Source organism: Exophiala spinifera (genome assembly GCF_000836115.1).
Source record: "Exophiala spinifera strain CBS 89968 unplaced genomic scaffold supercont1.3, whole genome shotgun sequence".
NCBI classification, from domain to species: domain Eukaryota; kingdom Fungi; phylum Ascomycota; class Eurotiomycetes; order Chaetothyriales; family Herpotrichiellaceae; genus Exophiala; species Exophiala spinifera.
Genome location: NW_015622515.1, coordinates 1,057,690 through 1,082,955, shown reverse-complemented (window position 1 = coordinate 1,082,955; position 25,266 = coordinate 1,057,690). Strand labels below are relative to the sequence as shown.

General features: G+C 52.8%; 11 protein-coding genes and 1 non-coding gene across 12 annotated transcripts; 5 read left to right on the top strand and 7 right to left on the bottom strand.

The window, feature by feature from the left end:
• Positions 1–270: 270 nt before the first annotated feature.
• PV08_04142 (uncharacterized protein) lies at positions 271–1,311 on the bottom strand (the record flags this gene model as incomplete). Its single annotated transcript, XM_016378490.1, has 1 exon — positions 271–1,311. One exon carries the CDS (start codon positions 1,309–1,311, stop codon positions 271–273), a length of 1,041 nt encoding a protein of 346 aa, XP_016237167.1.
• A 550-nt stretch (positions 1,312–1,861) lies between these two features.
• On the top strand, positions 1,862–2,256 carry PV08_04141 (60S acidic ribosomal protein P2; the record flags this gene model as incomplete). The annotated part of the gene is made up of 2 exons (XM_016378489.1): positions 1,862–2,020; positions 2,074–2,256. The coding sequence occupies 2 exons, from the start codon at positions 1,862–1,864 to the stop codon at positions 2,254–2,256; spliced, it is 342 nt and encodes a 113-aa protein (XP_016237166.1).
• A 635-nt stretch (positions 2,257–2,891) lies between these two features.
• Positions 2,892–3,513, top strand: PV08_04140 (40S ribosomal protein S15; the record flags this gene model as incomplete). The annotated part of the gene is made up of 3 exons (XM_016378488.1): positions 2,892–2,909; positions 2,975–3,051; positions 3,147–3,513. The coding sequence occupies 3 exons, from the start codon at positions 2,892–2,894 to the stop codon at positions 3,511–3,513; spliced, it is 462 nt and encodes a 153-aa protein (XP_016237165.1).
• A 522-nt stretch (positions 3,514–4,035) lies between these two features.
• Positions 4,036–5,373, bottom strand: PV08_04139 (uncharacterized protein; the record flags this gene model as incomplete). Its single annotated transcript, XM_016378487.1, has 1 exon — positions 4,036–5,373. One exon carries the CDS (start codon positions 5,371–5,373, stop codon positions 4,036–4,038), a length of 1,338 nt encoding a protein of 445 aa, XP_016237164.1.
• A 281-nt stretch (positions 5,374–5,654) lies between these two features.
• PV08_04138 (uncharacterized protein) lies at positions 5,655–6,641 on the bottom strand (the record flags this gene model as incomplete). Its single annotated transcript, XM_016378486.1, has 1 exon — positions 5,655–6,641. One exon carries the CDS (start codon positions 6,639–6,641, stop codon positions 5,655–5,657), a length of 987 nt encoding a protein of 328 aa, XP_016237163.1.
• A 349-nt stretch (positions 6,642–6,990) lies between these two features.
• Positions 6,991–7,099, top strand: PV08_04137. Its single transcript has one exon. It is a non-coding gene; the product is annotated as a tRNA-Ile (tRNA).
• A 241-nt stretch (positions 7,100–7,340) lies between these two features.
• PV08_04136 (uncharacterized protein) lies at positions 7,341–10,043 on the bottom strand (the record flags this gene model as incomplete). The annotated part of the gene is made up of 1 exon (XM_016378485.1): positions 7,341–10,043. One exon carries the CDS (start codon positions 10,041–10,043, stop codon positions 7,341–7,343), a length of 2,703 nt encoding a protein of 900 aa, XP_016237162.1.
• Positions 10,044–10,446: 403 nt separating this feature from the next.
• On the top strand, positions 10,447–12,729 carry PV08_04135 (uncharacterized protein; the record flags this gene model as incomplete). Its single annotated transcript, XM_016378484.1, has 2 exons — positions 10,447–11,020; positions 11,087–12,729. The coding sequence occupies 2 exons, from the start codon at positions 10,447–10,449 to the stop codon at positions 12,727–12,729; spliced, it is 2,217 nt and encodes a 738-aa protein (XP_016237161.1).
• A 97-nt stretch (positions 12,730–12,826) lies between these two features.
• Positions 12,827–13,786, bottom strand: PV08_04134 (uncharacterized protein; the record flags this gene model as incomplete). Its single annotated transcript, XM_016378483.1, has 1 exon — positions 12,827–13,786. One exon carries the CDS (start codon positions 13,784–13,786, stop codon positions 12,827–12,829), a length of 960 nt encoding a protein of 319 aa, XP_016237160.1.
• A 1,459-nt stretch (positions 13,787–15,245) lies between these two features.
• PV08_04133 (uncharacterized protein) lies at positions 15,246–16,244 on the top strand (the record flags this gene model as incomplete). The annotated part of the gene is made up of 1 exon (XM_016378482.1): positions 15,246–16,244. The coding sequence occupies one exon, from the start codon at positions 15,246–15,248 to the stop codon at positions 16,242–16,244; it is 999 nt and encodes a 332-aa protein (XP_016237159.1).
• A 723-nt stretch (positions 16,245–16,967) lies between these two features.
• PV08_04132 (uncharacterized protein) lies at positions 16,968–19,642 on the bottom strand (the record flags this gene model as incomplete). The annotated part of the gene is made up of 3 exons (XM_016378481.1): positions 16,968–17,402; positions 17,452–18,113; positions 18,163–19,642. 3 exons carry the CDS (start codon positions 19,640–19,642, stop codon positions 16,968–16,970), a joined length of 2,577 nt encoding a protein of 858 aa, XP_016237158.1.
• Positions 19,643–21,122: 1,480 nt separating this feature from the next.
• On the bottom strand, positions 21,123–22,622 carry PV08_04131 (uncharacterized protein; the record flags this gene model as incomplete). Its single annotated transcript, XM_016378480.1, has 1 exon — positions 21,123–22,622. One exon carries the CDS (start codon positions 22,620–22,622, stop codon positions 21,123–21,125), a length of 1,500 nt encoding a protein of 499 aa, XP_016237157.1.
• Between the last annotated feature and the right edge of the window lie 2,644 nt (positions 22,623–25,266).

Genomic DNA, 25,266 nt, shown 5'->3' with positions numbered 1-25,266 from the left:
GAGAGACCGACATAGCGTATCATACGCCCAGAAGGAATATCATGAACGGAGGATATGCCCGTGCGTGCGTCCGTGACAGCTGTGATGATAAGGACATGGCACTGTGTGAGCTCATATGAGAGGAAGATGGAGGCACAGCGTGCATCCCAGAGGCGCTTTAAACATTTCTTTATTTGTATCATTGTCTTTGCTGCTATGCAAACCCCAACACCAATGCTAAATGTCAGTAATAATATGAAAGTCTGGACCTCGTGATGTAGATGCACATAATCACTTGCGCTTGTTAGCCATGGCAAGCAGCCTCTTCCGGCGCTCTTCTTTTTCCTTCTTCAATTGATTTTCCAACGCCAACTCCCTCGCATCTTCCTCCTTAGCAGCTCGGAGAGCTTTGTTCTCTTCTTCATCAATGTCGAATGCCCCGGCTTCCATGTCAGATGAAGCGTCAGATCCGTAATTGTCCTCTTCCTCATCTCTGCCATAGCTGCCAAGATCCGAATCGTCCTCCTCCTCATCAGTGCCGAGATACTCGTCATATTTGGTGCGCTTACGCTGCGCCTGCTTTTGGCTTCTTCCCGAAGAAAGACCCATTGTGCCTTTGTAGCCTGAAGGTGGAGCGTGGAGAGGGGGCCGTGGAGTCTTGATGACCCGTGCATGTTCTGCCTTCTTCGCGGGACTAACGCTGCGAGAGTTGTCGGGCTTTGTCGTAGAAGGGTGGCGTTCACCAAGTTTACCTTTCGCAGACTTTGCCTTCTCCTCTTCTTGACGCTTTCTTTCTGCCACCTTGGAAACCTTCTCCCTGTTCGTTGCCTGGTGCTTGATCATTCCAACTTGGCTCTGCATCCTTGCTTCTTGCGCTTGTTTTGCCCGCGCCATGATGTCTGCATATGATCCCTTTGCGGGGGCTTTTGCAGTGGCATTCGTACTCGTAGGTGTTACCGGCGGTGTTGAGCCTGCTTTATTGGAGTTGGCCGTAGCATCGATCTTTAGTCTCGGAGCTGGTACCGTCTTGTCAGGAAGGGATTTCGGCGCGTGGAGAGCAGGCGCAGCGGGTCGTCGGGCTACGCTGCTTGTCAAGCCAGGTGCAGGGTTTGGTTTGATGTGTTTCTCGATCGGCTTTGTAGGGCCATCTTCGGCTTTGCGCTTCAGCCCATTGAGTGGTGAAGCTGTTGCCGGAAGACCGGGTCGCGGCCCAGTCTTACCATCGGCTTCGGGACGATGTGATGCTGGGCCGAGGGGTCGAATTGAGGGCTTTGGTGGCGCGGGTGACTTCTCGCTGCCTATCGAATTGACTATATCGCCCAGGAAGCTCATGTTGAGAACGAAGACCTCAAGGAATGTGGTGGAAAAGAGAGGTAATCAGAAAGTTGAAGTTGTGTAATGGCCTGAAAAACGATTCCGCATGTTTGCTGGTCGTATAAGCAGAGAACGGGGCTTGGATTATAGTGAAATGAACGATATATGGGAGAGCATAGCGTTTCAACAATTCATGGCAAGAGCCTCGTAGTCAATAAGACGGATTGAATAGCAAAGAAGAAGTCATGAGTCGCCCCCCGCAACTCGCCTTGCTGGAATCTGGTAAATGGCACGGCCGGAAAAGGACTAGTGCGGCCTTGCACTCGGCAGACTTGCCCTAGTAAAAAATCCCACACAATTTGACTCTGCGCACAACCTCAAATCGCACTTTCAGTAGCCTCTCACACACATCACGAAGAAACATCTCCAGAACTTGACGTGCCAGTCTCCGCCCAATTCGCGGTTAAATCGATTGTCTCTCTTGTTCGACCCTCCAAAAAGTCGTATGTTGCGCGAATTCTGGTCGATCGGCTTTCGCTAAAAGTGTTCGCAGACAAAATCTATCAAAATGAAGCATCTCGCGGCTTACCTCCTCCTCGGCCTCGCCGGCAACAGCGAACCCTCGGCGGACGACATCAAGGGTGTTCTCTCATCTGTTGGTGTTGATGCTGACGATGAGCGCCTGGAAAAGTTGATCGGAGAGCTCAAGGGCAAGGACATCAGCGAGGTATGGACAGTACTCTTCTGTGCATTGAGGAATGGATTTCTGACTATTTGCAGTTGATCGCTGAAGGCTCGACCAAGCTTGCGTCCGTCCCATCTGGTGGTGCTGGTGGAGCAGCCCCTGCTGCTGGTGGTGCTGCCGCCGGTGGTGCCGCTGCTGCTGAAGAAGAGAAGCCAGCCGAGAAGGAAGAGGAGAAGGAGGAGTCTGACGAGGACATGGGATTCGGTCTCTTCGACTAAGCTATCGGTGTTGAATTACTACCAACTCACACTGTCGAAATGGCTGGTCAGTGTTGGACGCAAAGGCAACTTACGGGTACCGGAAAAGCGATGCGAAAGGGCTGTTCAATCAAAAGGGCTACTTGCCATCATGACTTAAGGGCCATCGCCATGCGCAGATTGAGGCCCCCAGGCTTAGACGATCAATGACAATACCAAATCGAGTCCAAAATGCATGTCCATCATTTTAAGTTCGTTCGTTACCGCATGTATGCAGACGACACACTATTCTTGTTGTCGGATTTCTGCCTGCTAAGCCCTCTACGTAGCAGCATTGGTATATCTTGTCCCTCGCTGTTTGTCACTACGAGCCATCCCATCTGACCATCCCTTCGGTACTTCCTGACTAGGTGCGTAGATGTACCACTAACTCGCGGCCCCCGAAGCCTGTACGTGCCAAGATTTCGTGTCACGTGTGTGGGAGGTGGACTCCCACAAAAATCGAAAATCCGCAGGCGCGCCAAGCCTCACAGGACTGAATCTCGACGTTGGCTGCAAATCGTCGACACACTGACCGACCACCAACTGCACAACCATCCACCCTCCTCGCTTTTCGACAGTCACCTCGAAAAGCGAACGCGCAGACCATTGTAATCATGGCTGACTCCGAATACGTATGTCTCGATGTCACACAAAGAACTCTCTTGCCCACAAGGACTAACAGTTTTGGCGATGCTAGAACGCCGAGGAGGCCGCTGAGCTCAAGAAGAGAAGAGCATTCCGCAAGTTTTCATACAGAGGCATTGATCTCGATCAGTACGTCCCGCCCCCGGTGAACAAAAGGGTTCATCCAAGCTTGTTTTCCCCGCGCAGGAATTGACGATTTTTTCTTTTCTCTCTGCAATCTACAGACTGCTCGACATCCCCTCCAACGAACTCATCAACATCCTCCATGCCCGCGCCCGCCGTCGATTCAACCGAGGCCTCAAGCGCCGCCCAATGGGTTTGATCAAGAAGTTGCGCAAGGCCAAGCAGAACGCAAAGCCCAACGAGAAGCCCGACCTCGTCAAGACACACCTCCGGGACATGATCATCGTGCCAGAGATGATCGGCAGCGTCATCGGTATCTACAGCGGCAAGGAGTTCAACCAGGTCGAAATCAAGCCTGAAATGGTCGGCCACTACCTCGGTGAATTCTCCATCTCGTACAAGCCCGTCAAGCACGGTAGACCCGGTATCGGTGCTACCCACTCTTCACGATTCATCCCATTGAAGTAAAGGAGGAAGACCGAGAAACGAGGGGACGAATGGTCTTGTATGTTGCCATATTTGGGGAGGTTGCAGACCGGTGACAGGGCATCATATGAATGCCGCATGATGCATGAGGTCTAGGTCCATGGGCGCTGTTCACAAGGCTAAAAAAATGCAATGGATCTAGAAGTCAGCCATGACCGTACCCCATCGAAGGGTGAAGGGTGGTCGGACGCTGTAAATGAAAATCAATCAATTTTGAGCAAGATTCCCTCCCGTGGGCACTGTGCATCGTTCGTTCAAAAAACGTCAAAAAAATCCAAGAGAAGAACAGAGGAGCATAACCAGACTCTGTTGCTTAGTTTTGACAAAGAGTGAGCAGCTCCATGGGCATAGCTGGCATTTTTCCTATTGTGTGGGTATACCGATACGCCGTGACGCCCTTGCTCGTCCCATTCATACCTATTAATGCTGCTAAATTCAGTTGGGGCTGCCACCCGTCCTGGCTCATGACTAGACGTTTCCTAAAACGAAATCAAATGCATGAGTTCAATCGTCCGGGGTTGAATTGTCTGATGTGGCATCGTTGGCGGATGCTCTAGTCGGCAGGAAACCATGAGACTCCGAGCGCGATTCCTGAGGGCTCACTGAACCATCGCTGTCATTATTCGCAGACAGGCCCAACAAACCATTCAAGTCTCCCTCAACCTCACTCACGCCGTTCATAGGCCTGAGAACCCTACTGTCGGCGCGTTGCAGGATATTCTCTCTACTCAAGGGAGTACCTCGCTCGGCGACGACGATTGCCTCTCGATGTCTTCGTCTCAGGTGCTCTTCTTCCAGACTTCTTTCCACTGACCGTTGCCTTGTAGCCGATGAAATTGGGAGTACCGTACCGTCCCAGTCCGTCACGTCGTCTCTGACTTGGCCCGCAGTGTCCTCCCCTCCAACCATGACAACGTCGTCGTCGTCATCACTATCATCTTGATCCCAGCGCTCGGTGACCCAAGCATTGTTCCAGCTATCATTAGCTAGATTCTCCCTGTAGCTGCTCGCCTGCAGACCGGCTTCGCGCATCTGCTTGCGGCCCCGTGGATGGTGGACAACCTGGAAGATAATGCCAGCCATGAGGTGATCATCGCTCTTCCATGCAGAGCGCTCGAAGAGCCGCGCAACGTCCGAACGCTTGAAGTTGTACCCCTGGTTCTCTGGCAGAGCACACGGAAAAGGGTATTTTACCAACCACTTCGTGACGAGTCCTGCCGCGAGTGCGCTGTAGATGGGCGGTTCGTCCATCACGTTTCCAGAGGTCTCTTCTGTGAGCATATAATTCAAGATCACCAGTAACGACTCTTCCTGAGCCGGTCGACTCGGAGGTAAGATAGGCGACTGTGGGAGACCCTTTTCCTCATGGCCGAGGGGTTCGTGCAACGGCAAGACGTTGATCAAGGCCTGCACGGTAGCCTTGAGGCGTTTGGAGATATCAAACTCCGCGAGCAGGCTGCTCCTCCTACTGTGGGTATGCTGCTGTTTCAGCAACAACAGTAACGCGTTGATCGCTTTGTCGCGCCGCTCGTAGTCCTTGCTGGCCAAGTCGCGGAGTAAAAGGTCCTTGGCTCGAGAATGAACGGTACGACTGTTCACGATCTTCAACGCCGAGGTACGCAGCTCGTAATTGTATCCATCCGCTAGAGTACGTAGAGTTCCGATCTTTAAAGAGTTCTCAGAATCCTTTTGAAGGCGTTTGCGTGGCGGCGGGGGATCGGGTTCGGGTGCTCGTGCAGCATCTTTGACTTGTTGTAGAAGACCGGGGACTGAGTAACAAACCGTTGCGAGCCCAATGACGAGAATGACTGCTACGAAGCGATTAGAGGAGACGAAAGACATATTTGTAGCACCATGGTCGATTTCACCTCGATGGAGTATGCATTAAAGTAGGAAAGAAGGAGAACGAGGGTAGTGCAATGATAGAATATCATGAATCCGGCAAGGCTGAACGAGGCTGCAGACACAGTCGCTCAAGCAGTCAGCGGAATACCTCCCTTGCTGGCATCTCCACTCACCACCTCACCTATTGAGAATCACGATGGCCATTCATGCAAGGTTCGCGACGTGCCAACGATGCAACATTCCTATTTTATATTTCTATCATCGAGTATGACAGAATTTCAGTCGTGGTCATCCTCGGTCAGGCCAGGACACCCTTCCATCTCTATGTCGGGGTATCTGAACTTGCACCAGAAACAGTAATTCCATCTCTCTCTGAGGTATGCGACCAGCTTCGCCAGTCGCTCAGAGACCTCCAGTGTTGCAAACTCATCGAGCTCTTCGTCCTCTTCATCGATGTCTATATCAACTTCCTCCGTTTCAGCCTTCCTGCCGAGTGCCATGGCATCTTCCTTCTCCTCGTCCGGGTCATTGTAGTCCGGCCGCTTTGACAAAGACTGTTGCAGGTCATACCTCATCCTGCGATCTCGCTCGTTTATAGCTCTCTGTTTGACCAAGGTGCGCCAAAGGACGTTGACACTCTTCAATGGTTTTGTTCTCCTGGGCTTGACTGTGTCGCCATTCTCACCAGACGAGGCTTCGGCATCTTCATCCTCTTCCTCGAGTCTCTCACAGACTTTCATAGCACCCCACATCTGTCCTTCCATCTTCTTCTCCTCGCGCTCTTTCTGTTGTCGTTCTCGAAAGTCTCCTGCTTCGACCTTTTGCTTTTTCTCAACCTCTACTTGGGCCTCGACTTCTTCCCGGAACTTGCGCTTCTTCTCTGCATCTGCACCAATACCGCTGCGCGAGTCCTTCATTTCAAGGCCTATAGGCTCGAGCAGGCGATCATCTTTGGTTTGGCTCTCGTCCCCGCGAGAGACACCCAACGCAGTTCCGGGCTTGTATCCGAGCGCTGCCATCATCTTGAACCCTTTGTTGCTCGTGTCCAGCGTTGTAGTCTTCAGCGCCGCATCTCTTTTCTTGCGCTCTTCGTCTGCCAGTTCCGCCTTCGATTTGGGCCGCCCTTTAATCTCCGCTTCTCTTGCAAGTCGCTTCTTGCGTTGAGTCAAGGTCTCGCTCTTTCTCGAGGCAGCCGGCTCCTCGAATGTCATGTTCATGTAGTCGTCTTCGTCGTCTTCGACACCCGTACCGTTCTTGGACGCCATGTCGGCGGCTGAATTAAGTGAAGGCCTAGCACTCCAGTCAAACCCAGCGAGGGTGTGTCACAAGTGGAAAGCTATAAAGAAAAGAAAACAAAGAAAGGAAGGATAGGATAGTTTCAGCTTGAGCCAGTGGACCTCACCTTGCCTGCAATATTACATTTCATGGACGCAGTATTTCATACTAATATTCGAAGAAAGTTGCCTCAGAACATGCCCTGGAGACAATGGAGCGTTAAAATCACGTGGCTTTAGTAGGGGTCATATACTGAAACCCTCGAAAATTTTATCAATTTTGACGCACAAGTTGGGAAGTTGGGTTTCCTGTCGACCACTCTGTCGCCGCCAATACTACGGTCCTGTGACGCAGCAGGTTAGCGTGTCGTTCTTATATTGTATGCTTGCATCCTTTATGAATCTTTCGAGATATGCGAAAGTCGCGAGTTCAAATCTCGCCAGGACCAACTTTTTTTTTGTTTCTGCAAGTACGGCGGCTGACGGCGATTAGCTTCCGCGATGGCAAAGCTACGGTACACGTGCCGAGCCAGCACGGAGTACATCGGCTCTCCAGACCGTGGCTACACTTGTCAGTCGTCCACCGCTGTCAAGCGTGGTTTGGCCATGACCAATCCTCAGTGTCTTTGGGGGCGATAGAAATTGAGGGCAGCATATGGATTACTGTTTTTACAACTTGTACAACTATGTCTAGAATCGTCCCTGTCTCTTCTTCTTCTGCCTGTCGTAGTCCTTTTGCTCCCGACCTTCCTCACCTTGAATCTCAGCGACGAGCCTCTTGAATTTCTTATCGTACGCCGCATCCTTCTCCTTCTTCTCTCTGAGTTGCTCCCGGGCAATGAAATTTGCGTCCTTCCGCAACTCACGCATCGCTCCCTTTCGTTCCTTCTTGTGCTCTGCCTTGAGCTTCGAAAGCTCGGCTCGTTGTCTGTCAGGATCATAGTGGCGATCTGGGTTGTAGTTCTCGATAAAGGCTGGGATAGAGCTCTTGATTGCCAAAGGTCGGTGGTTGTGCAGGAGCAGAGGCTTCCGTGCCTCGATGGATGCAGTTTGAAGAGACTGTAGAGTTTGTAATGTGCTAGAAGCAAGGGCAACGGTTTGCTTGGAGAGCTTGCTTGGGTGGGAGACGACGTGGTTAAGAGCTTGAATGTAAGGGGCTATCAGTTCTGGAAAGGCGGTTTTTTGCTTCCATAGCGTGGCAGACTGCGCACAGATGCGAATAAACGTACTCAATAGAGCCGTACGCTTCGAGGAATCATCTTGCATGTCTGCATTCATCACAAGATCCTTGAAGGCTAACTTTTCGGGAGCATTTGTGTGTGAGTTGATTCGCAACGGGACCCTTGGTAGTCTAGTTGGAACGTTCAGTGGACGTCCATCCTTGTCTTGCTCGGGCAGTGGTACAGGTGCTAGAGCAGCCAAAGCATTGACAACATAGGTAACCACTTCGGGTATATGTCTCTTGGCCAGTCGTTGGTAACGGAGGGAAAGTGAGCAGCAGTATGCTCCAGTTCCAAGATCCTGCACACTTTGGATAGTGCTTTGACCCAGATACCGGCCAAGGGTCAGCATGGCCGGGGTAACCACAGGGTGGAAGTGGTCAGAGGTAGGAAAAATTGTCGCTACACCCGTCAGGACGATCAAATCTCCGGGAGACAGCTTGAGAGCTCGTTTTTCGGCTATACTCTCGAGGTGAGTACGGAAGGCAACACCGACTGCCTGCGGCGAGGCCTTTGCCATGGAATGGAGATGTCGTAGAAGACTTTCCAACACCGAAAAGGGCACGTCGCTGTGGTTGTCGGCGAGATACGCAATATGCTGTGACAGCACCCCAGCGAACACATCCAGCTTCTGTTGATTGCCTTGGGCAAGCCCTTTGTGGTAGAGTGCACGGATTCGTTGGACGATAGTTGGTAGATCGGTGAACTCGGTATCCTTTGTCACATTCAGTAACTCGTCGTGGGTTTGAGGGCACGGAAATGTATAGGCGAGATTGTCGCTGACGACCACTTTTTCCGTCGATTGCGTCTTCGGCTTGGGTTGTTGTGGCAAGACCAAGCCATTTATGAAATCGTCGTCACCATCATCTTCGGGCTCCTCTTCGAACTCGTCCTCATCCTCGTCCTGATCACTGGCCATCTCTGCATCAGAGTCAGAGGTAACCAAGTCATCGTCAAGAACAAATTCGTCTTCGTCCTCCACATCTAACACTTTTCTAGGAACCGCTTCTGGGGCAGCCAAACCAAACGCTTCTGCGTCGTCTTCGTCAAAGTCCTCATCTGGGCCAAGCCCGGCATCGTCTTCATCTTCTGAGCTTTCTGCTTCGCCTTTCATACGTCGCAGGCGTTTCCTTTCTAATTCTTCTAGTCTTGCAGCTTGCTCAGCAGCCTTCTCCTCGGCTGTCTTTGTCCGAACACTAGGTTTGGAACGAGCCTCCAGTTTCAATTCTCTTAGGTTCGCTTCATACTCTTTCTCTGCATCTGCCCTACTCTTGCCTGCCAACATCGCAGCTCGAGCGGGGTCCATAGGTGGCTCGGCATCGTTGGTTGGTGCCGCGGCCTGCTGCTTCTCGGGTGGGTTATGTCCACGAAGGGCCGCGTAGAAGTCTCCCATCCCTTTGTCTAGCTCAGCTCGTAGATCGTCGTCGTCCGCTTTGGCCGCTTGCCGTTCTGCTTTGTACATTTTTGACTTTGCAATGATCTCCTTCATTACTTCATTCTTGGATTTTTTTCGCGCTGGCATCTCGTCGTCGTCTTCTTCCTCACTTCCGCCGTCATCAACAGAGTCCTCGAGCCGCAGCTTCTTCCTGGGTCTATCATTTTGCGCCTCGAAATCTGCGACGTCCTCATCCGGTGCAGGAACATCGTCCTCATCGAAATCATCCCGGACATCGCCTCCAAAATCTAATGACCTTCCACCATGTGTAAGTGTCATCTCTTCCTCGCTGTCGTCCTCAAGGTTGAACATTGACGTCTTTCTCAGCCTCCGCTCGTTTTCACGGGCAAATCTTTCGGCGGCTCGTTGTTCAGGCGTCATGGTAGGGTCATTCTCTCCGAATCGTCGATCGAGGAGGCCTCCGATTTTGTTGCGGGTTTGCATCTCTTTCAACAATGTTTCCCGTCTTCGCTCTTCACCCAGGCCTCGTGTGACGCCAGGACGTACTGAAGATGCCTGAGGTCTCCGTCCAGTTGCAACCTCGAACTTCTCCCTTTTCGGGCCCTTGACCTCAAAGACATTGAATCGTTCCCTGATGCTCTCGAGGGCAGCGTGGCGCTGAGTTCGCTTTTGGGCATCCTTCCCGGTAGCCTTCCGTTCTTTCTTAGACTTTTGAGGGCCGCGGAGCCCATGCTCGCGCAGGGAAGCCTTCAGTTGTTTGAGCTGTGAAGGCGCCATATTGGGCGTCTGTGGGAAAGGAATGGATCTCCCTGCGGCGAAGAAACCCCAGACAAAAAAGTCAGGTAATTTCTCAGCCAAGATTTTGGTTCTTATCGATAAGGCATTCACTAGCCACAACAGGTTACGCAGTCGACAACCACGTATATCGGGTATTCACTCTCCTGAAACTACAAATTCAACATCAAAACTCTCGATCGCGATTCATGACCAGAGAAAGTTATGGTGTGATTGCCCTTGGTCGCTCAATTGATGACCTTTGCTTCGACTTGATGGGGTTCATGAAGGAGTCACATTCGATGCTCGTCTTACGATGTCATGCTTATCAGACCACTTTGCCAGAAACTTGGCTTGTTTGCTTGCAGTTTTTGAGCTCGAATAGCCCGCTATAGCTGGAATAGGCATGGCAACCACTAGCAAATCGCAGATGTGCGATGTTTGCACTAGGCTGTTCGGTGGTCATTGGGAACAGCGGATCGTGAGTCGCGATGGCGAAATCGAAAATGACCTAGGTCTTTCTCGTGGCAAGGGTGCAAACACCGTCGACAACGATCCAGCCATCTCGGAATCTGGACATCGTGATGGTGTGCCACCGATACCGGCGAGACCAGCGACACAACAACAAAGACGAATGTGGCAGCATCGTGATGACCATTCAACCAAGTTTGGTAACTTTAGACATCATAATATATCCGGATTGAAGAACTCTGCTGCTCACGGATGCCATCTTTGCAATTTGCTACTGGATCAACTACCGATTTTCCAAACTGGTGGAGAGGGTGAATTCCATGAGACTTGGAAATTTGCAGAAGACAATCCACAGAAGATGTTTGGCATTGCTAGTATCCTACCTCATGGAGAAACCGAAGATTCCTCTGGTCTTCTGCGCCTGGACGTGCTATATTTCCTTGACGGAGATATCTCAAAAAAGGGGATCCGTCCATGCTGGATTTCCCTCTACCTGCTCCCTATCTTTGGTAAGTTAGAAAAGGGGCTCATGGATTTCCAAGAGAGTTGACTTCGAATATACCATAGTTATGAAGCTCCCGAAAGCATCCTCTCTGACGTTCACGTGCGAACATTACCCCAAGTCGATGCATGGGTCAGTCAATGTAGGGAATCACATTCCGAATGCAAAGCAGTGTCTTATTTTCCGCTCCGAAAGCCCGCACGGCTCATCAACATAGAGTCCCAATCGTCCTCAATTCCTTTACTGCAAATAGTAGATGGGTCTACCATCCCCAAAGACGCAGAGTACATCACCCTGAGTCATCGTTGGGGTGGTACGAGAATGCCGGTCCTTCGAAATGAGAACGAAGCTATGTATCGCCGAAGCATTTCTTGGGAACTACTCACGAATACCTTTCGCGACGCCGTCAGCTATACTCAAGCGCTTGGGGTAAAATACCTTTGGATTGATGCATTCTGCATCAATCAGGACAAATTCATCGATTGGCTAGAAGAAGCATTGTCCATGGCCTCGATATTTTCGAATGCTCTGGTGAACATTGCAGCTACTTGTTCTTCAGATGGAGATGGTGGTTTGTTTTCTGCGAGCAACCCCTTCCTGAGTCGAGCATTCACGGTGAAGACCCGCTGGGCAGCAGGTTTCCCAGCGCGTCAGTATGCGGCATTCGATGGCGATGCGTTTCATACACGTGTAGAGAGTGCCGTGTTAAATCACAGAGCCTGGGTCTTGCAGGAACGACTATTGTCCCCTCGAACCGTTCATTTCGCAGCTGATCAGATATACTGGGAATGTCGTCATCTACGAGCCAACGAGACGTGGCCAGCCGGAATACCATTTGAAGAGACCGGTGCTGGCAGTGAGTCCATCATCTTTAAACGATTGACACCAGACTCGGAGGACCAAACAATACTGCGCTCCTGCTGGCGAAAGATTGTAGGGAAGTACTCAGGATGCTTATTGACTGAGGAATCGGATAAGCTTATCGCTGTCGCTGGCCTGGCCCAGGTGGTCCAACAATATATGGGGTGCCCAGCTACGGATTATCTTGCTGGTTTTTGGAGACATTGTCTTGGAGAAGATCTGCTGTGGTCAACAGAAACTCGCAGGCAGGAACGATACGAGACATACCACGCACCATCCTGGTCTTGGGCGTCCGTCAAGGGAAGTGTTGATTGGAAAACCCCACGGCCACACTTTGAAGCAAGCGAGTCTTATTCATGGGAGGTGAAGAGTGCAAACGTACAGCTCATTGATGCAGAACGTCATTTCGGGCCTGTGTTGTCAGGTTACATTGAAGTTGTGGCATCGTTATGTCGCGCCGAGCTAGGCGCGGCCGACAAGAGGCAGAGAAGGCTGGAATATCTCACCATCAACGGGCGCAGATTCACTTGTGATGATACCCTGTCTGACATCTTAGACGACCATCGTCTGTACAGGCAGATTCCGGAGTGGTCGGCCAACCATACGGCCTATGTTTGCCGGGTTTCAACCATGGATTCACGTCTCGAAGAAGGTCTATGGGAGTCAGATGGGCTCTTATTGGAACGAAGCGCCCACTTGGACCAGGGCACCTACAAGCGACTAGGTTGGGTAAGACTCTTTCATCGTGAAGCTGTGCAGGAGTTTGCCGAGAGCTGCCTTTTGGCAACGGAACTCAATCGAGATGAATTCCTCTGGCGTGAAGTCGATGGGAGATATGGCTTTCGCATCATCTAAAGCCCTTAGGTCTTACACCAAAGTACCGCCATCTTCTAAAGTGAGCAGTTTCGAATGTAGGGATCAATTATGCAACAGATGTAGAAACATCCAGCCTTCACGAATGGGTCACACTGTTCAACCACCAGCCGAGTTCGACGCCCAGCTTCCCCGGCTGATCATACATGATTAAATGTCCGGCCCCGTCAACGAGCACTGCAACCCTCGCATTCAGCTCCTCTTTCAGCCTCTCTGCCGTTTCAAAGGGAATCCATTTATCCTGTTTTCCCCAGATGATCTTGACGGGCATCCTCTTTCCCACTTCAGAGTACCTTCCCTCGACTTCGGCTGTACTCCGACTGTTTGCTTGCTCCATCTGCCTGACGAAACCTGACTTGCCCTCATCGCTCGATGTCCACGGTCTCTTCAGCATCTCCATGGTCTCCTGGCTGAGGTCGGTGTGCGCCGCATCCCGGATGTAGGATTCGACCACACCCTCGAACACCGGACCGGTCAAGGCATTGAAGACCCCTACGTTCTCCGCGACCAGCTTGAACAAAGGTTGCCCGAACGGACCAAGCGCTACCACATCGATCAGACACAGGCTCGCGTAGTCGCAGCCATGCAGTAAGTTTGCGCGCAGGCTCATGAGGCCGCCGTGGTCGTGTGCGACGACATGTGCTTTGTTCTTCTGGGTCGACCAATCCTGTGACCAGTGTTTGAACAACGCAGCAAAGACTTCTGACTGTTGCGCCAGGTCCGCGTCGAGGGCCACCTCCGGGGTGATTTTGTCCTGCTTGCCTGGAAGTGGCTGGCCAAGGGGACTCTCGCCGAAACCAGGGTTGTCGAACAGGTAGACGTGGAAATATCTGGCAAAGGATTGTGCGTAGTCGTGCCAGACGCGGGAAGACCAGGGTGTGCCATGGACAAAGATCAGCGGCGGTAAGGATGATTCGCCCAGTGACGTCCAGCGGACCTTGAAGCTGTGTGTTTCTGTAGAATAGGTGAATGTCTCGGTGAGGGTTGTATCGGAGGAAGTTGATGGTGCTGATGATGTTGTTGTTGCTGAGGGGGCCATTTTTTGCATTCGTTCGCTTGTCGTTTCGCGTTCAGGAGGTGTGGTCTACGAGTTATCTTCCTATTGTGGGATTGTTGGGTTATTCTATCACGTCGTCTTGGTAAAGACAGGTAGGTAGTCCAGACGTCAAATGGGAGACGGCAAGCTACCTGAGTCATATACCTGGTATATTACCTACCCCTCTCGAAGTCTTATGTATGTAGTGTCAGAAGTACTTGTACGAGTAGATCTTGGACAAAAGGGTGACGTGCTTGTTTTTGACCGGACCCTTAAATCGCGTATATCCCCAGGTCCATTTGTAAGGTTCCGCTGGATCAACGATTCTACCGTGCGCGGTTACTCAATGAGGTCTAGTTGGTCTGAGGTAGGTACACTAGGTATTGCTTGCACTATTGGCGGTTGGCTGTATGGGGGACAGTCAGTCGTACTCGTCCTCTGCCAGCTACGAACATCTAGAGCATCTAGAGTATATATAGGTCTGTACTCCGTACAGGTGTATTCAGCGATAAAGGACTGCGCCAAATGGTGTTGAACAACGTTACATGTACTCCTTGTGGTATGATGTCACACGGTCGCACGTTGGCGCTCTTAATCGTACTTGTACTTGCATTAGAATCGACAACTCTCTCTCCATTCCCATTTCTGTCTTCTTCCGGCGACCTCCACCTCACTCGGCTCAGATCCCACACCAACCCAACTTTTTTAGGGTCGCTTGCCGTAGTCAGTCGCCCTTTTTTCAACGGCGTTAGGAGACCGTGAGAAAGAGGGAGGCAAGACGTGAAAATCCCCGACCACGGGCGACACGAAGAACGCCCGTGTTAAGAAGGGCACCAATGGCCCCGCGTACGCGAGCATCGGTGGATCCCAAGTTCGCTGGTTTCTCTCGATGCAGACTAGCGTTGGTATGTGACGACGTCCCGAGCCCGTTCCTCCCACAGCACGTTAGACCTGGTCTACCTACGTCCTCCACAGGCAAACAGAGGCAACTGTCGTGAACTGGTCTTCATTTCACCCAAGCGTGACAGACTAAACTGTACCGCCACCCTTGACATGATTCTAATTTCTGCAACGGAGGGTTGGGACCCAGGGTCCGAACGCCGGAATCCACACGGGGTTAAGTAACCTGTGAGTTTGACTGAGAGAACAGAGAAAGAGAGAGAAAAATGGGACGGAGTGATGGGGTTTCGGATGTTGCAAAACCCGTGTTATCTCCCATTGCCTGGGGGGGTTTATCATGCCTGCTACATGTGTGGTAACCTGGTCAGCGGTAGGTGAGGTATATAAAGCCCAGATGACTTCCCGGTGCTCAGTACTCACTACTCAGGGTTTGTTGTACTGGGGTACATATATATATATATCCCTCTGTCAATCCACCCAATTCGACCAATATCCTTCGGAAAACGCAACTGAGACCGCTCTGTCTCTCTCTCTCCATCCATATATTTACTACTTCCTCACGATGGGCGGAATACTAACGCAGCGGTTCGTGCGACTCCCGTACCCAACGACGTCCTTCTCCGGCCAGACGGTCATCGTGACAGGAAGCAACACGGGGCTGGGCAAGGAAGCGGCCCGGCACTTTGCACGGCTCGGGGCCGCCAAGATCATCCTCGCCGTCCGCAACACGGACGCAGGCACGGCGGCGAAGCAGGACATTGAATCCACGACGCACTGCGACCCGTCGGTGATCGAAGTGTGGCACCTGGACCTGGCGTCGTACGAGTCGGTGCGGGCGTTCGCCAGACGAGCCACGGCGGACCTGGCGCGGGTCGACGTGCTGATGGAGAACGCCGGGGTGGCCAAGCTCACGTGGGACGTGGTCGAGGGCCACGAGCGCACCATCACGGTCAACGTGCTGTCGACGTTCCTGCTCGCCTTCCTCATGCTGCCCAAGCTGCGCGCCACGGCGGAAAAGTTCGAGACCACGCCGACCCTGACCGTCGTCTCGAGCGAGGTGCACGCCATGACCAAGTTCCCCGAGTGGAACGACCCGGACCACGCCAACACCTTCGACGCGCTCGACGACCAGTCCAAGACCAACTTCAGGGAGCGGTACCCGACGAGCAAACTCCTCGAGGTCCTCGTCATCCGCGCCATGGTGGACAGGATGCGGAAGCGAGAGAAGAAGGGACGGACCGAGAAACAACCGGCCGTCACCGTCAACTACCTCAACCCGGGCCTGTGCCACTCCGAGCTCGCGCGCGAGGGCGGGCTGAGGTTCACCGTCCTCAAGTTCCTGTTCGCCCGCTCCACCGAGGTGGGCAGCCGGACCCTGTTGGCCGCCGCCGCCGCCGGGCCCGGGAGCCACGGCAGGTACATGACCGACGCCGAGGTCGACGACGGCGCCCTGTCCTCGTTCGTCCGGAGCGAGGACGGGAAGAGGGCCTCGGAGAAGGTGTGGAGGGAGCTGGTCGAGATACTGGAAAAGGCCGAACCCGGCGTCACCGACAACTTGTGACGATGAATCGAAGCCGTGGCGTCGTGTGCGTTGATGTGGGAGAAAATACCTATGTATCTTTGACACTTAATTCCCCTTTTCTTTTTTCCACCCCCAATAAACGTTTGGTTTTTGTGTGTGTGTGTGTGTGTGTGTGTGTGTGTGTGTGTGTGTGTGTGTGTGAGACGTGAGGTATTGGATCGCCACAAGACGGTTTTTGTGTCTCCGTGCCATCAGCTGAGGCACCTAACTAACTAGTCGGTCAGAAGAGAAGTTGATTTGGATCGTTTTACCCACACAGGTGTCCTTTTACCTACACACACCTACCTACCCACCCACCTGGCGTTTGTTTTTCTTTTTATAAAAAACAAAAAAAAACAAAAAAGTCAAAAGTCCCCTTGGCCCTCAAATCTGGCCCGTATTCATATCATGGCGTAGATCAGGTTCTTCTGTACGAGGAACCAATATTCAAGTTCTCGTCGATTGATGATGGAATTGCTCGAGAGTGGTACTTAACTGTACCGCCAACCACAGACAGGTTCTTCCCAGTACTGAAACCAAGGTACTTTACCTAGCTACCTACTCCGTATCGACACCGAAATCAGGGATGCTTCTCATATCCAAGCCACATCTTGCAAGCGACAATTGCCTGATGCATCATGTACATAAGCAGGACAAAAATAAAAGAGAAAAATAAGATTCGTATTCTCAAGATGAATGTTAAATATATCACGCTACCACACGTCACGACTCAACTCCATTTTCTTCCGCCATACTCTCTAAACCCCCTCGACCACCATTAGAAACACTTCGATTATTTCTGTGACCTCGAGGTTGCCCAGTCGTACTAGTAACTGGACCGCTGGCTTTCTTTGCCGTGCCATTCTGAGACGGTGTCGTACTGCGGTTGACATTACCTGTATTCGATGTTGAAGAACCTGATCCAGTGCTCTCAGCACTGTCCTTCTTAACGCTAGGTGGTGGTCGAGAGAACATGGCCGTCAGTGCTGCCTTCGCCTTGGCCTTTTCCTCTTTTGCCTCGGCTGCTTTCTTCGCCGGGTCTTCTTTTTCTTTTTCTTCGGCGTATTGCTTCCACTTTCTCCAACCATCAAAGTCAATCAGAGCTTGCATACAGCCCCATTCGGTGACTTTACGTTCCATCCATACAAAGTTGACCGGCTATCTCACCGTTAGCAGAGAGTAAACAGACCAGTCACAAAATTCTCACCTTTGTCAAAAAGTCGTTACAGCCCGCCGCCAAAGCCTCATGCCGATCACTCTGTAAACTGCTGGCCGTCAACGCCACAATAATGACCGGACTCTTGAAAAGACTTCGATCAGGCAAGACATCAGCCTCTTCCGGAGTCCCGGTGGATGGGGTCATCTTGGGTTGATTGTCGATGGGACTTCCGCCAAAGACACCAATCCCATTTACAGCTTCCAGTCGCCGGATCTCTTTCGTAGCCTCCAACCCATTCATGACCGGAAGCTGAATGTCCATCAAAACCAAGTGGAATCCGCCTTTTCGCCACATGGCCACTGCCTCTTTGCCGTTCATAGCCGACTGCCATCTGACCTTGAGTCTCTTCATGAACGCTTCTAGCAATTTCAAGTTGATGACATTGTCTTCGACCAGGAGCACATTGATCGGAGGGACGGTACCGTCCAGGAGAGCCGCCGAAGCAGGTTTGGCGGTCGTCGACGAGGGATCACCGTTGGACGAGCGATTTCTGACCAGGTTCCTCCTTTGCTTTTGCTTTTGCTTCTGCCCGGGATGTGGAGACGAACCTCGGTTGGGAGGTGTTATTGATGGCTTGTGGTCACCTTGCGCGGGAGGGGTAGGAAGGGGAGGAGCGGCAGGAATCGTGCCATTCATCTGCGACTTCGATTCTTTCCGTGTGTCAGTATATCTTATCGGAGCAGACGGACCCCCACGCACCTATGACTTGCCCATTCGGCTGGACCGTGTGTAAAATGGTCGGGCTGCTTGTATGTTGTCTGCCATACTTTGGCCTGCCGTGCCGTCGCCCATGTGATCCGGGGCTTGGTAAAGGCGGCAGCTGGCCCGTGGTCAAGACGGACATGGAGTGTTGAACAGTGGCCGGGTGGGCAACGGCCGAGAGGTGAGGAGAGTGCAAGGGCATGGGAGGAAAGTACTCTCGCGCATCGTCGGGAGGTCGGTATTGGTCCTGATAGATGTAGGATATCTGGTGGTTGCCGCCCCGAGGGGATGGTCGTGGCGTCCGCCGGGCAGAGGCCACCTCGATGACGAGGGCTTCGTCGACAGTCTGGCCGCCGGGATAGTAGGAGTCGAGGGTGGTGCCTATGGGTTCTTCGGGGCCCAAGGCACGCTCCAGCGGGACGTTCTTGTTTCCCTGTTCGCGACTGATGATTTTCAGAATAATGTCGGGGGCATCGATGCTGCGGCCAAGCGAGTTGGCATATTTTTGCAGAATAGCATCGCGGACACTGTCGACCAGATCATCCTCGGCAACCTCTACTCTGGTCGGGGAAGCGCCGGGCCGCTTCACCCATAATTTTCTCTGCATTGCTCCGTGAGGATCATATCGAGGACATGGCTGAGCTGGGGGCAGGGATGGTACGTTCGGAATAGAGGGTCGCTGGACGAGGACGAGGGGGAGGTTCGTGGGGACAGAAGACGGAGGATGTGATGAGAATCGAGGATCCAGCGAGGGACTGTCGATGGCGGCAGCAGCAGCAGCAGTAGCAGCTGTAGAGACAGCAAGATTATTGATGGACGCCGTCTTTGCTGGCGCAGGCGCAGTCGAGGAGGGTTCACTAGTAGGAGTATGTGTAGAAAACGAGGTGGGTTCGGTCGCTGGCGTTGGCGTGTCCGGCTCGGTTGGGGCGGGTGTGGAAGTGCAAGTGGGAGGAGGCGACGAGAGCGTCGTAGGTGTGGCTGGTGCTGGTGCTGGTGCTGGTGCCGGTGCCGGTGCCGCTGCAGTTCCTTGCTGGTCCCCGGCGTCGTCCCCGTTGCCATTGCCATTGCCATTGGCCTGGACGTCGCTCGGCTGCCTCTGTCGCTGTCTCAGTCTGGGGGAGCCGTCGCCAGTGCTGACGAGGTCTAGTAGGTCTGGCTGGCTTCGCCGCTGATCCCGCAGACCGAGTCGATCTCTGCTTCTCCATCCATCGAGCGTGCCCTCGCCGGTTCCTTTCCCAGTCGATTTTGCTCTGCTCCGTCGGCGGGTGGTGATGCTCGCAAGTGTGAAGCCCAGGTTGGAAACGAGTGAGCTGCCGCCGTTTTCGCCTTCATCGTGTTCCGGCACCGTCGATTTGCTTTTGCTGGTGCTCGTGCTGGTGCCGATGCTGCCCTGGCGGTTGTCGTTCGAGTTCGCGTGCACATTCGCATTACTCGCGCTTAGACTTCGGAATAGAGACCGAGCTCTAGACAGGGGCATGGCCAAAGTGACATCGACTTGGCCACCATTGAAACAGTACGGAGGAGCTCGCCAGCACCGAGCAGAAATTATTGTATCTACGTGTAGGCGAGCACTGAAGATTGGGGAGTGTTCAGAACGTCAGGGAAATAAAGCAAAGGGGAGATACCCATCCACGTAACGCTGCTCAGACAGGGTATCTGGAGGCGAGGCGACACGAATTCACCACTAACTAGTGCTGGGGATATTGAAGTGCTGTACGGACACGGAATACTAGTCAGTATTGCTTGTGCACGGTAGATCCCACTTGGGCACGAAAAGTTTGTTGTCCATATTGTAAGTTATAGTTTTAAGAAACCACGAAGAACTTCCCAGAAAAACCGGCCTGATCCTGACGACGGAGTGGACGATGTTGTTCCTATTCGTATTCCTGGAGAGGCCGGTAAAGGTCGATATCAAGCGAGATTGGCTGGTGCCCGATGCGAGCCTGGGCACTGGACAGTCCGACAGTCTCAGAAGACATTTTGGCTGATGTGGACACGGCCTATGAATCCTCCCTACGCTCTGCCCACCTGTGATATGGAGTAGAGGCTCGCTAGTTAGTTACCTTTGGTACTTGTACACCTTAGGCTCGCTGGGGTTCAGACTCAGACCAGCTTGAAGCGATAACAACCAGGCTAAATTGTACCAAGCAAGTATTGCAAGCGATGCCAGGATCATGGGTGAAACACCATACACCAGTGGCCAGTGCATCGTGCCCATTGCCCATGAGAATCCCTGATTATCATGCATATTCCTCGGGAGGCAAAGAGTTCCTGGCTGTTGGCAGTAAGATTTCTATCTCTACGCGATTCAGCTCGTGTTCGCCCTGCAACAGAAACCCGCCATTCCATCCCCTCATGCCCTGAGCCTGTCTTTCCTCAATGTCTTGCTTACGAATCCATATCATAAGTACGGACAGAGCATACCTACCTGAGCCAAAAAGAAAAAATGCATGTCATGCAGTACTACCGGCAGATGGTGCGTATACCTAAGGTAGATATATATATGCTCCAAGTATCGTTTCCCCCTAATGCCACAACAAAAACAAACTCTGATGCCTGAATAACCCCTTCAAGAATGACTGTGCCTTGTTCAGCGTCCCATCCTGTGTTCATGCCTTCCCATTGCAGCCCTGTCAACTGCCGGCTGCTGCGTGATAGTGATATGAAACGCCGTGTCGCTTGCCTGCTTGCCCATCTGACTTTGCTTGCTGTCCGCTGAAAGGGGAATCTCGTGATAAATAGCCAAATACGCAAAAAGAGAAAGGAAGGACAAAACCCAATCCACCGTAACGCCAAGTGCTTCTGGTCGCTTGATAGCCCAGTCTAGCAGTAAATATGATGCCATTGCCGTTCACGGGAATTCAACCCTCGTGATGAATGCACCGTCGGACGACTTTGCCTCCACTCCCGTCTCATGATACAGATCAAACCAGCGCACTTCTTCGTAGGTACTCCCTTTAACGTCCAAGCATATAATCAGGATACATGCCTCCAATGTTTGGGTTCGCCGGACTGTTGTTCATTCCCATGGCCCGCAGATTCGGGTGTGCTGCCGCTCCTCCGGCCCCAGCCGGAAACCCCTGATTCACGAAAACAGGCGGGAGAGTACCATTGGCGCCCGGCGGTGTCATATTCAAGCCTGGGGGTGCGGACAGTCCTGGCGGTGGACCGTTCGCAGTTGTGAACCCGCCAGGAGCAAGGCTGCTGAAGCCGCCGAGATTAACCGGCCCCGTCGCACTGAGTGGTGTCGCTGGGTTGGAGCTTCCGGGTTGACCTGAACGCACACCTAACGGGTTTTTGGAGAAACTCAACCGGATGCCGCCCTTGACACTGTTGTGCAGTTGAGCTCCGTACAAGTCATTCAAAGCCTTCGTGGCAAAGGAGATGTCCTCGAATTCGACAAAGCACATGGGTCCATTCTGTTTGGTCCGGAAGCACAGTCTCTTGTAGCCCCTCTGCTTTGAGAACATGGCCTTCAACTCGTCTTCAGAAGTGTCAATAGGTAGATTACCCACGTACAACGTATTGCACGGGGGATTCTGATCCGCCGGATTGACGGGCGGGTAGTTGTGGCGTAGATAGGGCTGGCTAGAAGATCCATACGAACCGTTCGAGCCGATTCCTGGAGAGAACTGAGAATTTGGCGTCCGACTCTGCGCAGCGGACCGAGGAGAGGCAAAGCCGTTCGTCATGCCACCCATGTTGGTATTGAGGGACAGTGACTGAAAGGCGGAGGTGGGAATTCGTTGGTTCGTCGAATTCCGTCCTGCATTGACCGTGGATGAATTGTTAATGTACGCCAGAGGATCTTTGAGCAATTCTCCAGTATCGTCATCTCCTCCATCTTCGTCAATCACTTTCTTCCCACTGACCCGAGACCGGTCGGTGACCATGCTGGCGATTGGTGACTGAGGAGAGAACACGATCGGCATCACTGGCACGGCGTCGGCGGAGGAGTAATCTGGTGGTGATCCAACCGATGGTGGGGATGACTTGTCCAGCGACTGGAATGTGCCGTTGAACCTCGATGGCCTTTGAGAATTAGCTAGTGGTGGCGATCGGGACTGTGCGATCTTGCGGCTTGTCGCAGGGTCCATCGTATTCCGCCGGGCCATGGATGCGAGGGGGTGATTTGAGATGATATTAACAATCATCTTCGCCTGCCCGGCAGTGTTGGCTTTGCCATCCAACATGGCTTGCGCTTCGGATGCCCCAGCCATAGACCCGAAGCGCGCGATTCCTGTTGCGAACCCTGCATCATCTTCGTATTCGTTGGGGACTATCTCTGCGTCCTGGAGGTCTTTCGCAAACAGTAACATTGTCCGTACAGCCTCGGGAGTTGTATTCTTGGGCAGACGGCGCAACATGACCGTCGGGAGCGCCATGAGACCTTCGTTGGCCGTTGACATGCGTCGCTCGGACGACATGGCATCCAAACCGGTGGGATGGATCGGCATGTTATACGGTGTCGGATGTAGCCGGTTCTCCAGAGGGCTGAAAGCGATTGCGCTCATACCTGAAGTGCAAGAAACAGCCGAAACTGATTTCGCCTATCACGCGTCCGACGCGCACGGTGCCAGATGGGAGGTCTCTTCGCTCGCTGAAGAGTTTCAGATCGTATCAAGGCGAAGTGGCTTATGGCTGGCCGGACAAGGTGGCAGAGGATGCGGCCTAGAGAAAACTTGCGACGAACACCCTTCAAGGCGCTCGAAATGGCGGTTTCAACGTACACGCGGTTGAAGCACACGCACTCATATTACGCATTCGTCGTTATTTGATGATGGAGTGGCTTGTCGCAACGTGTCGTCCACGACGCTGTCCGGGGCGATGGCGACCAAGTGCAACGGCGATTTGGTGATGGTGGATGGGTCGTGTCGGGATGGGGAGGATGTTCTCATTCCAACAAAATCGTGGCCGTGGTACCTGAAAAACGACACCAGTCACTGATAGCGGGCTCCACACGCGACCAAGTCAGTGTCTGGGTCGCCAATGGGGAGACGCGACCGAGGATTTATCGTGCGTCAAATAAAGCTCTCAACGGCGTCTCTTGGGGGGCGTCGCGCAAGCGTAACGGTGATTTTTGAAAAAATCGACGGGCCAGAGATGTGGAAAGAGTAAGAATCCGGAGACAAGAGGGAGAGAGGCAGATACGGAGTAGGGGCAAAACCAGCTAAGCAGCAGCGAGCGCGAAAGGAGAGCAAAGACCCCGACGAGGAGAGGGAGAGGCTGAAGGAAGAGGGAGGGATGATTCGTAGTGGTGCTTGGGACGGGGAGTATTTTGGCGGGCGTCGAGTGGCCCAGTCGATAGGACCGATAAGCCAGAACAGGCCCGTGTTTGGCAATTCGCCAGGATGAGCAATCGTGCCAATCCGGCGCTGCGGTGGCTTGCAGAACGGGCCCGAGCATCATGGAGCCAGCCTCTAGGTGGACAGCCAGGACAGGCCGCACCCAAGTCTCTGAGTCTCGCAGTGCAAATCGCGATCGCGCGGGCGGCGGATGGTGGGGGGTCGGGCGGCCAGGGCTTAAATAGGCTGCATGTCAGAAAGGCTGTTGGTAGCCGGGAGAGAGGTTCGGACCTGATATTGGCCTGCATAACGCTCCCAGTCGCACAAGGGAGCAGTACCAGTAGAATCTAGATAAACGCGGAGGATGATCAGTGGATACACCTGCTTACAATGCTCGCAAATCGCAGATCAACACTGAGGAACAAACGTGAGACAAATCGTTTTCTTTTCAGATCAGACCACACGGGGATGGCAACATGGGGACAGATCGAGCCATGGGTGCAGCGAACACCAGCAGCTACAGAGAGGGGGTGTTGGTGGTAAATGGCAGGGATGGGACGGATGGAGGTAGCCTGGTAGACCAGGAGTAAGGAGTGGTAGCGGTCCTGGTGGTGCGTGGTGATAAGTCAACATGTCTGGCTGGGCACTGCCGCCGGTGATGAGGGAGGGAGGGAGATAAGTCGCACAGTAACTTAGTCCTACTCAATGGACACGATCCTCGACTTGATGCTCTCTCGTCGAGGTAGAGGAAACGACATACCGACATGGACTTGGGTAACTTACCTACCTAGTGCTTCTCTACTCCGTAATTACGAGCACGAGGAGGCCTGGATGAATCACGACGGTGCCCAACATTTCCCCTTCGCGCATTCATACCAATAAGAAACTACTGTTTGATCCTCAGTACAACTCCCTAAGTACCTCGCGTCTTCACCTCCCACTCCGACCCTTGACTACCGGCCGACTAACAATTTAGTACTACGGAGTCTGCATCGAGCCTTTAGACTTTGTCAGGATGCCCAGGCAACTCGAAACAATTGGTAGCTATCCCGGATCCTGTTTCCAGTCCTCGGTATCGGTTGGCGGATTAGGCTACACCCTGCGCCATGATAGTTCTACAGTAGGAGTTCAGGACAAGGTGGGGGGGAGGGTGAGTTGTGAGAAGACGGATAGCAGGAGAGAAGAGAGGGAGAGACAGGGAATGAGAGAGACAAGACAAGATAGTCTTCCATCCCACACCTTTCACTTTCAACCTGTCCCCTTCACCATGTCCCCTCTCATCTCTGACATGCCGCCTCCCATGCCCATCTCTGCCATTCTATTCGACAGGCTCCAAACATGCCGTCTCTATCAGCTGTCGTCACTGCTCTAGGTTTGGAGATCGAGGGCCGACGACTTCCAACCACTGATGGGCCATCCCGAGCATGCCAGACTAAGCTGAGGGAGACCTTGATAAGCCCAATGAAGATACTCACCATCACGCTACCAGTGACTGAGTGGGCTGGAAACACTAAGTCTACAGGGAGCTTAGTGAGTCTTGACTCTTGAGAGCCCCCAGTCGATCGCCTCAACCTTTCGTGACTGTTGGAGCTACCGTGTTTCCTCCCGGACTCCAGCAGATAGTGGGTTCACTAGCCGGTTTCTTAGCCTGTGGCGGATTCAAGGGTTTGTTCTGGTTTTGCCGGCATAGGGCTTCACACCATTTAACCCTGGGAGGTCAAGGTCGCGAAGCAGCCCGGTGACAGACTTCTAGAAAAGAAAGCGGTTCAGGTTTCGCGAAGTAGAAGCAGACTTTCAAGGCCATGGTGTTCCTTGC